Source organism: Lissotriton vulgaris, chromosome 7 (genome assembly GCF_964263255.1).
Source record: "Lissotriton vulgaris chromosome 7, aLisVul1.2, whole genome shotgun sequence".
NCBI classification, from domain to species: domain Eukaryota; kingdom Metazoa; phylum Chordata; class Amphibia; order Caudata; family Salamandridae; genus Lissotriton; species Lissotriton vulgaris.
Window position 1 is genome coordinate 1,107,155,954 of NC_141695.1, and position 13,359 is coordinate 1,107,169,312.

Here is a 13,359-nt window from a genome sequence, read left to right on the forward strand (position 1 = left end):
TGGGGACAGCCCGCTGTTCCTCCATGGGGACAGAGTAGATAACTCTATCCCGATGCAGAATCATATAAATGATCACCAAGCAGGCAGTCAGTTATAAGGCATTGGCAGAAGTGTGGCTCACTGGTTAGAGGAGGCAGACCTGAAAGCAGAGGTCAGCCCAGGACCAGGGTTCAATTCCCAGCTCGGCGGGGTCTTGAGTCCTAAAATGTCCATAGACTCGACAATTCTTGCTCCGGTGCCTACTCGATTCATGGGTTCACACTCTGTGACTATGGGCAATAGCTTGCTTAATCTCCACAACGGCCCCTAGCGGTGGGATGCCTGGCTTTCACCTTGTGGATACCCTGCCAGGGTATCTCACAAGGGAATACCAGGACGGGTTCCCTAAGCAAGCGCCTTGATGCCTTTGGGCGATACGTGCGCTATATAAATCGCAATACAATACATACAGGAACCGCCATCATGTCCGTTCCTGTTAATGCAATCCGCTGTTTGGTGCAGGGCTGTGCCAGGATGATGCCGCCCTGCACCAAACAGTATTCTTTTTTTATTTTCAAAATGAAATCGCAAATGGGATTTTAGTTTTGAAAATAAAAAAAAGTAATGCTACCCTTGCCATGGGAGTCATCTTGCATGGCAAGGGGAGCATTATTTGCTTTTTACTCTCCCGTACTACGAGGGTTTGCCGGGCGGTGAGGAAAGCTAATAAAAGGGCTATATGTCTGCCCATCATGATTGGGTGGGTGGACATGTAGCCATTGCTCCCACGGCCCTTATTCCATCAGGCTGTCGGAGAAGTTTTGTGAGAGACAGCCTGCACATAATACAATTATTGGAAGGCCAGACGTTTGATTGCCAAAACCAGATATTGGTTACAATGGATGTGTCATCATTATACACGTTAATCCCACAAGACAAAGCAGTAGAAGTGATTAAAACAACTTTGGATTCAAGACCTGGACCACACTGGATTCCCACCACCTTCCTGATTTCACTACTAGAAATTTCGATGAAAAATAACTATTTCTTGTTCAGAAGACAGTTCTACCATCAATGCAAGGGAGTAGCAATGAGAACAACGTATGCACCAAGTCTGGCAAATATTTTCATGGACAGCTACGAAGAAGAACATTTATAAAGTCATTCAAACCCGTACCTGAACAGGATTGAGGTTTGGAAAAGATACATCGATGATGTGATAATGATATAGTCTGGCGAAGAAATTGAACGGATGGAATTCCATGCATGGCTCAACAATAGGAGTAATGATATCCAATCCACAATGACAAGAAGCAAGGAAGCAATAGATTTTCTGGATCTAACATTAAAAGTAGAGGATGGCTTGCTATATTGTGACCTCTATCGGAAGCCTACGGAGAGGAATACGCTGCTGATGTACGGTTCACACCATCCCCGTAACCTATGGGATAACTTGACTTAAGGACAATATTTAAGGCTGAAAAGAAATTGCTCTCAGACAAAGGATTTTTTTAAAGAATCTGAAGTACTAACCACCCGCTTGAAGGAAAGAGGATACCCTACCGGCCTATTCAAAACGTGCCAAAAAACGAGCTAGGTACTGTCCCTGGGACCAACTGCTGGAAGTCAAAGAAAGACCCAAAGAGACAAACAATATTGTCTACGTAACAACTTTCAATATGAGGAGCAACAATATCAAAAAGATTATAAAGAAGTATTGGAATCTTGTTGCGAGTGAGTTACACACCAACCAAGAGCTGATGTTCGCCTTCAGAAGGGGAAGGAACATCAAGGACACTGTTGAGAAAGCCTTCCTAGAACCACCCAAACAACAAGACCTTAGAGGCTACCTAGGCCTTTCGCCCGTGACCGGGCATCACAGATGTGGACACTGCAAAGCGTGTGACCTGTGCCAGGAAGGCACTGATTTTTCCTATAACAACAGAACCTACAAATTGCCACACTTTACTAACTGCAATAGTTCCCATGTGATATATGAAATTCTCTGCCCCTGAGCCCAGATATATGTTGGCCAAACTACCCAGAAGGTTAATCCCAGGATCCTGCAACATATGAGCAGGGCTAAAATGCTAAATGCAGGGGGGGGGGGGCACCATTGGTCGAAAACTTCACAACACACAATCACACACCTGAAGATTTGAAATGGTGGCCCATAGAGAAAGTCTGCCCAAATGCCATCGGGGATCCCTCGCCACGTCACTAAACTACAAAGAGTGTAGATGGATCCATTATCTTAACTCAGTGCTGACCGGGTTGAAGGAAACGGAAGAAACTGCCAGACAAATGGGACAGCTTAGTGGAATGGTCCTACCACGCTAATGACGTTTACCTTAGTAGCACGACACGTGCTCCATTGACACAGCGTTACTAACGTTACCTACCCTGTAAATATTTGCACCTGATACTGTTACCCTTGAGTGCAACTACACTGTAAATATTTACACTCCAAATGTCACAAACACCCACAGCTCAGATGTGACAATTCCCTATGTATTCTCATTTTGTAATAATTTTTTAGTGCATAGCCCAACTTTGCCAAATTATATGTCAATGTTAAACTTGCACTACAAATGCCAACTGAAATGTAATTTTTTACAAAACAGTTTAACTAACTATGCACATGGTTTAATTTCACCTCACGCACTTTGTGTCTTTTGAATTTATGTATACGGTACCTTGTGATACACTGTAAATATTACCACATTTCGTAATCCAATATCGATCATGCCACAGTTGATGAACATGGCTTTGTAAGATAGTGACAATAGGATCATAATCAACCTAGGATGACGCAAGCCACAGAACTGCGCCAGGATATCTGTTGTTTTAATGTTTGAACACTAAAGTAATTGAACACGAAGTGTGTCTTAATATCTGTGTATTCCGTGTATTGATATCACATCATGCACTTCAGGCATTCTTCAATTTATGTATAATTGTACTCTGTGACACACTGTATATATTAGCACCGCAGATATTGAATTGAAATTCATCCATTTGATTTATTTCGCTCTTAACAGATTGCTACCACGAACACTGATTTGCACTTCGTGCATTCATGCATAATCGTATACAGTTAAAAAAACAACAGGAGGAGTATCCCCTGAGGAACAAATCAATGGTCCTAAGTGGGATAGGAGGAGAAGAAAAAATAACAAAAGAAAGATCTTCTTTTGTAGGAAGACCCCTCACTTACCAACCTGGTTGGTGACATGCTTCATCATTGGGGTCCCACCCGGACAGCCGAGTGCCATCCCGGTGTGCTGCGACACCTGGCTATAGTGGAGCGGGTTTTTTGTGTGAGTGAAGTGCAATAAAAAAAGTGATGTTAAAAATTGTCCGAGTATAACTTCTTGAAAGAGATTTTTATTCTGAAGCTACTGAACAATATTAAAATAAATTGTAAGATACTTCAGTTGGCTTCAATGACCGACTGTATCTATGTGAAGTGTAAAATAGTGGTCGACATTTTTCAACCTGCAACGGAATCTACCAGGTTTTCTTCAGGACCAAGTGTATGGAAACTGGGCAGTATACACACACACAAACGTGTACCCAACCCTCGATTCCAGGAAAAACCTGTCTGTAGCAGGTCAGACCATTGTGCCTAGTAGCCTCCCGACGCACCCCGGGGTGCGTCGGGAGGCTAATAGGCACAATGGTCTGACCTCATCTTCGAAACTAATGAGTTTGTGAAGACCCAGCCTCTTCCTAAAATAAACCCTGTGAAGCACATGAAACAACATTCTGAGTTTCTCTATTTTTCCCTCGCCTAATCCAGGCTGTGAGGACACCAACTGTAAGTTTACAGACAGGTTTTTTGTGTTCTTTTTATGTGGCAATCATAGACAGTATCAGTGATTATCGCTTTCTAGTGAGAGATCACCAAGGCAAACAAAGACAACGAGCAGAATTTAGACCAAGCTCAAAACGAGAAATCCTCCATTTTTTAAATTTTGTGCTAACTCGAGATGATTCAAGTGGCTCCTCTGTGCCTTTGGGAGAGGTGTGGGATACCACGGACCGACTTCTCTCCGTTTCAAAACCCCATGTCCGTTGTTTCCCTACGTCATTTAGAGGCATGCAACACAGAGGCATACCTTGGTCGCAATTGTATCTGCATTTCTTGAAATGACGTAGTCAGTGGACATTGAGGGGCAGATTTACAACAAAGTAACGCAGCAAAGTGCAGCAAGTAATTTTGCTGCACCGTGCTGCGTTAGGTTGGAAAGCACAGAGATGCGACATATTTACAAGAATATGTCGCATCTCTGTGCTTCCCCTGCGCTGGCGCAGAAACTGCAGCCATGCCCTGGCGTAGGCACCCTTGCACCATGGTGCAAGGCTGCCTGCATCGTGGGAAGATTGTTTTTGTGCAGTAGGGACACCTTCCTGCACAAAAACAATCACAGGAGGCTTTTTCCTCTTTCAATGCGTGCTGTAGAATGCAGCAGGCATTGAAAGAGGAAAAAACGAGGAGAAATGAAAACATTTCTCCTCGTTGCGCCTCGCTACGCCACCTCTAGGGTGGGGTAGCATTCACAGGCATCTTCAGATTTACGATTTCTTGCAAATCTGGAGATGTGTCTTGTTCCATGGGTGCTGCGTGGGAACACCCACAGCAACACCCATGGAACGCCCCTTCCACGCACAGTGCTGCTTGTGAAGGGGCCATATTTACGAGGAGAGGAAAAGTCACGCAGGGTGGCTTTTCCTTTCCTTGTAAATATGGAGGAGCCCCCTGCGCCACAAGTACGTCACGAAAAGTGACGTGGTGGTGGCGCAAGGGGCTTGTTAATCTGCCCCGGAAAATACAGCTATCTCGCGCACGCGATGCATACGTGGGTAGAGCAATCACGTGACTGTCTCTACCACAGCTCAACTGCTCTTAGAGGCGCGAGCCTGGTGAGCAATGCTCAACTGCCACGCCGGTCAGACAACTCTCTCCCCATGCTCCAATCAAAATTGGTGATTCACTTTCTTGTAAATGTCCCAGGGATCATTTCTTCAGTAATTCGGTCACTATCAAACTCCTGGCATAATCGATATCTGAAAACCAATAAACCACATAGCATTTCCATTTCCATCGAAACGAACACCTGAATAAATACAACTGGATTACATTTACCGAGCGTGTAATGCAGCGTTATGTCCCTCCCCTATGCACTCGCACACAATATTTGCATAAAGATTTTGAGAAGACTAAAACGCGTGTACTGAAGAAGACTTTGGACACTGTCCTAATCTCTGCGCACAGAATATAATATTTACCCGAAACTAGACCGCCTGCTAATCAGCTGGTGTTTGTTTATGCACCTAACAGTTTCCATCCGAGGTGGAACTGTTTGCTGTCGGAAAATGTCAAAATAATCACAAAGAGCATTTGTTAATCTTGATAGCACTTCGTGTGACGTTTTTTAAGGCGCACGTGGCTGTGCATGTAGTGTCGAGGTATACCCATCAGCCATCACTGGATTCAAACCAAACAAAAACCCTGGGAGGCCGGAGCCCTAGGAGGCCGGGGTTGATGCTTGGAGGCTCGGCCTCCGGGAGTGGTGGTGCACGTGACTTGAAAGAGTGGCTCTGGTTCCAGCGGCATTAGTACGTCTGCACATGGGAGCTGAATGAATCATGGCTGTTTTAGGTTCCCTGTCCAGCCCTGGCAAACAGCAGTGCCTTTCAGGCAAGCGGTTACATTGGATTCCATTGTTGGTTAATATTTCACTTCAATCATTTTTATACACAGGTTTTTCATGAGTTTTATTGAATAGTCAAGAATAGGGGTTACTGTCCTCCAGAATAGTGATTTAAAAAGAACAAAGATTTTCCCGAGCTTGGTACAGCCATGTTTGAGCCCCGGCTTGACCGCGGAAATGTATATTTATCCATAAATATCTTCTAAAGTATGTATCTTCAATCAACGTGGTTCTCTGTCTGGTTATTCCTGAAATAAATTTTACAGACACTATTACTGTAGGATAATCAATGGACAGCATTGGTCGTCCGCGAAGAGAAACATCAGCCATCATCTGAATATTTGCTCCAATCGGCTTCCGTTGTCACGACCAGAGACTATCAGAGCAATAACACCCCGCATCACTGCAGGGCGGACGAGCAATTTCAGAGGAACCTCTCACTGCGTCACTAAAAAAGTTCTGAAAGGAGGCCTTCAAGTTCTGCCGAGAACGTCACTCAAGGCAGCCCAAACAGAAGGGGTGCCTCAGATCGGATTACTAATTTACTGTATTCTGTATCTAACATCAATTTCCTCATAAGTAGGCCTTGTGGTAGCCATGCGCTTCACAAGTGCCTTTTTTATCATAAGTATTGTTTAGGGTATCATGAAACGATCAATGCTTGACTGATTTTAGATATTATTTCACTTTTGGTAGATCCACTGCCTGTCTTCTGCTCTGGTGTGTTAATAAATATCTATTCTTACTACTTATCTGGAGTTTGGATTTTAACTTGAGATCAGCACGTAAAGCTGGTTGGTCTGCATGGCTTAGAACTCAAGTGAAAATGGTACAGGGTCTTCAGATGAAGCAAAGGCCTGTGTTTTCATAGTGGACTCTATGTACGGCCAAGACCTTGCCATCAAGAGATAGCTTTAGCTGGACCATCTACTCAATCCTAAACGGTCCGGTTTATGGGAGGACACACATTGTGTTGAATGAATGCATACTGCGGCTAAAAAGAATGTAAATTATCACTTTACGATGAGATGAAGAATGTGGAAAAGCTTGGGCCTACCATTATAATCTCAATATCAGTTACGGGTGCTCTATTTTCACAGTGGTCACTTTCATATCACCATTCATGCAGTTCCTCTCGTACTAATTAAAGGGTGCACAATTTTTAATGCCTTTCGTGTGGTTAGTGGAGGCAAGAGTGGCAAGTGTTGGGTGACACGAAGCAGGTACTGGTAGGAGCAACTTTCAGTAATTTCCTCCCATGACATCAATATCAGACTGCCCTTAACATCCAAATCCCCACCCGCCTCAGCTCAACATTCTATACCAGCTCTCACACTGGTGCAAGTAAGCAGTGGCCATGCTGAAAATTACTGAAACAAGCAAACCACACCTGAATTGCATTTTTCAATTAAATACAAATATGTTGTAAATATGAAACTCAGAAAAGTAGAAAAAGCAAACTCCAAATTGTTGATCGACTCACCTCTTGACTGATAGTATCAGGTGGTCTGTACAAGCTTTGATCTTGTTCTGGGCTTCCATGTGCGTCATAGTCTCTGTGCTCTCCCCATTAATGGCCAAAATAACATCTCCTGGGCAGAGATTAACAAGCGCTGCTTTACTGCCAGGATTTATCTAAAAAAGGAAAAATATATAGTCCATCAAGACAGAATCTCAGAATAGTTACTCGAACATTTCACTGTGCGGCCCTTGGCAGGGTGACGGTGTACCAGCACACGAAGCCCCACAATGCTCTTGTCTTCTCTAGCTCTAGATAAGGTAAATATTCGATGAACTAGAGCAGTTGACGTTTCAAATTTTGTTTTTCTTAGAATGGGAAGAATTCTCAGTGGGTCAGGTACATGTGCCTGAGGTGTAGAAGGAAGCGTGGGTGAGAAAATGGAAAATTACGATTGCCCTGGTGCTTTTGCTTCCCTCTCAACTGTTCACATTGGCGTTCAGGCACTGAAGCATGGGTTGAAAGTGCTGGCTCTGCTATTGAAGTGTGGCTCACAGGTTAGAGGCGGCAGACCCAGAAACAGAGCTCGGCCCGGGACCAGGGTTCAATCCCCGATGCGGCAGGATATGGAACCAATGTCAGCGGGCTCGATAAATCTCGCCTCGTGCCTCTCTAACCATGGGTCCCACGCTGCAACTCTGGGCAACAGCTTGCTTAATCTCCACAACAGCCCCCTCGCTGCTGGGGATGCCTGGCTTCACCTTGGGGATGCCCAATAGGGACCATGGGCCCGATGTAGGTGGCCAATACCGGTCGGAAACGGCCGAATTCGGCCGTTTCCGACCAGTATTTGGCCTTTTGAGATGTGGGGGACCTTTTTTTGTCCGATTCGGTATTTTACCAATTCGGTAAAATTACCGAATCGGAAAAATACCAAATCGGTAAGTTTACCGATTTTTAAAATTCGGGATGTAGGTGGGACTACTTTCAGTCCCACAGGCCCTTCAGATTCGGTATTTTAACACCCAATCCAATTGGGTGTTAAAATACCGAATCCAGGTGTGCATGCACATGTGTGCATGCACACCTATGCCATGTGACAGACAGACATGCCCTTAGTGCATGTCTGTGTGCCACATGGCACACAAGCCAGTATTGGGGGTGCTAGAGGGTGTCAAAGTGACACCCCCTGCACCCTTGCAGAAATCGGTAATTACCGAATCGGTAAATACCGATTCGGTAATGCACATTGATTCCTATGGGCTTCAAGGCCCATAGGAATCAATGGGGGATACCGATTCGGTATTTACAGAATCGGTAAATACCGAATCTTACAGGTTCGGTATTTAACGATTCTGAAATACCCACATCTCCCCCCCTCCAATTTACCACTTCTTAAATACCGAATCGGTATGATTCGGTATTTAAGAAGTGGTAAATTGGAGTTTACCTACATCGGGCCCACACTCACAGGGAAAACCAGGACGGGTTCCCCAGCGGTACACAGCGCCAAGAAACCCTGGGGTGAACGTGCGCTCTACAAATTCATACTAACATAACATAACATAACATTGAGGGAGAGGAAACAGCCAGTGGCGAAGCGCAAAATGATGGGGCCCGTCTACAGAATGTGAAGAACCAATACACTCTAATATAATTTACTCCACACTACGTAACTCCACAGTACAAGACTTTACCTCACTATGCGCAACTGTACAACAATCTACTGCACACAGCTCCACTGTTTGACACATATTGAACTCTGTACAACTCCACTCTACTACACTATATGCCACTCTGACACTTTACTCCAGTCTATACCCCTACACTCCACTGTTACAAAACTGCTCTATACTTTATGCCTCTGTACAGCACTCTACTCCACTCTATGCTGCTCTACAATATTCTAGTCCACTATACAACACTGTACGCAAATCTGTGTATGCCCCTACACCCCACTTTACTACACTCTGCTCTATGACACTGTACTGCACTGTATACCACTCTACGCCACTGTATGTCATTGTACTCTATAACACTGTATGGCAATCCTATCTACCACCATTGACAACACTGTACTGTCCCGTAGTCAAGTCAAGTCAAAGAATTTATATAGCGCACTACATACCCAGAGGGTCTCAAGGCGCTAAGGGAGGGGAGAAGGATTACTTGTCAAATATCCACGTTTTAAGTTGCTTTCTGAATGCTAGGTGGTTCTGGGTAAGGCGAAGGTAAGTGGGGAGTGAGTTCCATGTTTTAGCTGCCAGGTATGAGAAGGATCTGCCTCCCATGGTGGTCTTGTTGATGCGAGGTACGGTGGCGAGGGCTTGGCTGGAAGAACGTAGTTGGCGGGAGGGGGTGTAGAAGGACAGTCGTGAGTTGAGGCATTCTGGTCCGATGTCGTAGAGTGATTTGTGTGCGTGGGTTAGCAGTCGGAAAGTGATCCTCTTATTGACGGGTAGCCAGTGGAGGTCTTTCAGGTGACCAGAGATGTGTTCGTTACGCGGGATGTCTAATATGATCCTGGCTGAGGCGTTTTGGATTCGTTGGAGTTTCTTCTGGAGTTTAGCGGTAGTACCTGCGTAGAGGGTGTTTCCGTAGTCCAGTCGGCTCGTGACCAGAGCATGGGTGACTGTTTTTCTGGTTTCGGTGGGGATCCAGCGAAATGTTTTTTTGAGCATGCGAAGAATGTTGAAGCAGGATGAGGATACGGCGCTGACTTGTCTGTTCATTGAAAGTGAAGAATCCAGGATAACGCCTAGGTTCCGTGCGTGGTCTGTCGGGATGGGTGCCCTTTCCAAGGGCTTCCGGCCACCAAGAGTCGTCCCATGCAGAGGGGGATGTACCTAAGATGAGGACTTCTGTTTTATCTGAGTTCAGTTTCAGACGGCTGTGTTTCATCCATTCGGCAACTTCTTTCATTCCTTCATGTAGGTTAGTTTTGGCGGTGCTGGGGTCATTGGTGAGAGAAAGGATCAGTTGAGTGTCATCCGCGTAAGAGATGATGTTGAGGTTGTGTTGGCGAGCGATGGCCGCGAGGGGGCTCATGTATACGTTGAAGAGGGTGGGACTGAGTGAGGATCCTTGTGGTACGCCGCAGATGACTTCAGTGGCCTCGGACTTGAATGGTGGAAGGCGGACTCTCTGGGTTCTTCCGGTGAGGAACGAGGTGATCCATTCAAGAGCTTTTCCTTGTATTCCGATGTTCTGAGGCGTTGTAAGAGGGTGCTGTGGCAGACTGTGTCGAAGGCTGCAGAGAGGTCGAGGAGGATGAGGGCGACTGTGTCTCCATTGTCCAGTAGAGTTCGAATGTCGTCTGTTGCTGCGATGAGGGCGGTCTCAGTGCTGTGTTTTGCTCGGAAGCCAGATTGTGAGGAGTCGAGGGATTTGTTGGCTTCGAGGAAGGCGGCGAGCTGGTTGTTGACAGCTTTCTCGATGACTTTGGCCGGGAAAGGAAGGAGCGATATGGGGCGGTAATTTTTGAGTTCGGTGGGGTCAGCTGTGGGTTTCTTCAGGAGGGCGCTGAGTTCAGCGTGTTTCCAGCTTTCCGGGAAGGTGGCGGAGTTGAAGGAGCAGTTAATGACGTCTCGGAGGTGCGGTGCTATGACGGAGTCTGCTTTGTTGAAGATGTGGTGAGGACATGGGTCTGTGGGGGATCCTGAGTGGATGGAGTTCATCAGGCGGATGGTGTCCTCAGTGGAGATTGGGTTCCAGTCGTTAAGGGTGTTTAAGGGGGGAGAATGTTCAGCATATGGTTGGGTGGGTTGGTCTCCGGGTTGGTTGTCGAAGCTGTTGTGGATGTCTGCAATTTTGTTGTGGAAGAATAAAGCCAGGGAGTCGCAGAGGGCTTGAGAGGGGGTGATGTCGTTGGAGTTGGCCGAGGGATTGGTAAATTCCTTGACGATGTTGAAAAGTTCCTTGCTGTTGTGGGCGTTGTTGTCTAGTCGATCCTTGAATGCTGTTTTCTTGGCCTTCCGGATTAGTTGGTGGTGTGTGCGGGTGGCGTTTTTGAAGGCGTCCTTGGTGCTAGTGGTTGGGTCTTTTTTCCAGGCCTTTTCAAGGGAGCGGCAGAGTTTCTTGGACTTCTTAAGATCATCGTTGAACCATGAGGCCTTCTTGCTGCCAGGTTTGCTTTGACGTTTTTTCAGTGGTGCTAGGATGTCGGCGGTGTTGGATAACCATAGGGTGAAGTTGGCGGCGGCTTGGTCTGGGTTAGAAGAGTGGGCTGGGGTGTTTAGAAGGAGCGATGAGGAGATCTGGTCGATGGTGATTTTGTTCCAGTTTCTTTGCAGAGTTGGTTGGAGGTGGTTGATGGGTTTCGGCTTGTTGTAGGTGAAGTGAACGCAGCTGTGGTCAGTCCAGAGGAGATCCGTAGTGTGGCTGAAGGAGACATGATTGCTGGAGGTGAAGATGGGGTCGAGTGTGTGACCTGCGATGTGGGTGGGGGAAGTGACCAGTTGTTTAAGTCCGAGGTTGGCGAGGTTGTCCAAGAGGGTGGTGGTGTTGCGGTCGTTGTTCTTTTCAAGGTGAAAGTTGAGGTCTCCCAGAAGGATGTAATCCTTGGAGGGGAGCGCGTGTGGAGTGATGAAGTCCGTGATGTCTTCACTGAATTTTGCGCGGGGTCCAGGTGGTCTGTAGAGGAGGGTGCCTCTGAGTGTGGTCTTGGGGTCGATGTGGATCTGGAAGTGAAGGTGTTCAGAGTTGGCGAGATTGACGTCTGAGCTGGTTGAGATGTGGATGGATTTCTTATGGACGATAGCGATTCCTCCTCCTGTGTGGCCGGTACGGTCCTTGCGTGCGATCTTATAATCTTCAGGGATGGCAATGGTGATGTCTGGGGCGGAGGAAGCGTTCATCCATGTTTCTGTTAGGAAGGCGACGTCTGTAGAGATGGTGTCTAGTAGATTCCAGAGGTCAATGGCGTGTCTGTGGACCGATCGGGTGTTGAGAAGGATGCATTGTAGGTGGTTGGGGTCGGGAATCTGTGGTGTGGTCGTAGCGGAAGTGTTGTCGGTGCCGATGAATTTGCAGGAGTAGCAAGAGAAAGGTCCATGGGTGTGTCCAGGAGCGGCTTGGACGCAGTTGGGGGCGCGACCGGGGTTAAGGGCTAGGAGGGTGGCGGCATCGTAGGTAATGTGGGAGGGCTGGGCAGAGCGAGGGGCAGGGGGACTGGCGCTGGGCGCGGTCCAGGCGCGGACGGGCGTAGACGGGCTTACCTTTGGCGCACCTTCGGCGCGACTGGGGCGCGATCGCTGCGCGTAAAGCTGTGCGCGGGAACTCCTGTCATATATGGATAGTGGAGGGGGAGGGGCGAGGGAGTCTCAGCTGGGAGGCGGGGCGGGCACACGAGGACGACAACAACAATCAAAATGGAGGCGGAGGGGGGAGCACAGCGGAGCGCTACAGGCAGACGCGCGACCAAGGTGAAAACAGCAGTATATATTAATTAAAGTGCAAGTCAAGCAAAGCGGCAGTCAGGCAGGCAGCAGGCAATAACAATTGTCAGTTTCAGAAGCAAAGCAGCGCTACGATACCAGATACCAGCAGGGGACACTGGGAGCGACCACTCGGCTCGAGGAGAGGAGTGAGTCACGGCGCTCTCAGGTAGGGAAGCGCTATTTCAGGTCAGTGGGAGGGCGTCTCAGCTGGGAGGCGGGGCGGGCACACGAGGACGACAACAACAATCAAAATGGAGGCGGAGGGGGGAGCACAGCGGAGCGCTACAGGCAGACGCGCGACCAAGGTGAAAACAGCAGTATATATTAATTAAAGTGCAAGTCAAGCAAAGCGGCAGTCAGGCAGGCAGCAGGCAATAACAATTGGCAGTTTCAGAAGCAAAGCAGCGCTGCGATACCAGATACCAGCAGGGGACACGGGGAGCGACCACTCGGCTCGAGGAGAGGAGTGAGTCACGGCGCTCTCAGGTAGGGAAGCGCTATTTCAGGTCAGTGGGAGGGCGTCTCAGCTGGGAGGCGGGGCGGGCACACGAGGACGACAACAACAATCAAAATGGAGGCGGAGGGGGGAGCACAGCGGAGCGCTACAGGCAGACGCGCGACCAAGGTGAAAACAGCAGTATATATTAATTAAAGTGCAAGTCAAGCAAAGCGGCAGTCAGGCAGGCAGCAGGCAATAACAATTGGCAGTTTCAGAAGCAAAGCAGCGCTACGATACCAGATACCAGCAGGGGACACTGGGAGCGAC

The 13,359-nt window shown here is 47.5% G+C and overlaps 1 protein-coding gene across 1 annotated transcript in view; it reads right to left on the reverse strand.

The window, feature by feature from the left end:
* The window catches only part of PDLIM4 (PDZ and LIM domain 4), a 732,081-nt gene that overhangs the window by 536,396 nt on the left and 182,326 nt on the right, over window positions 1-13,359 (reverse strand). The window contains exon 2 of the mRNA XM_086931561.1: window positions 7,180-7,331. Within this exon, the coding sequence (XP_086787687.1) occupies window positions 7,180-7,331 (152 nt within the window). The remainder of the gene's footprint in view (window positions 1-7,179; window positions 7,332-13,359) is intronic.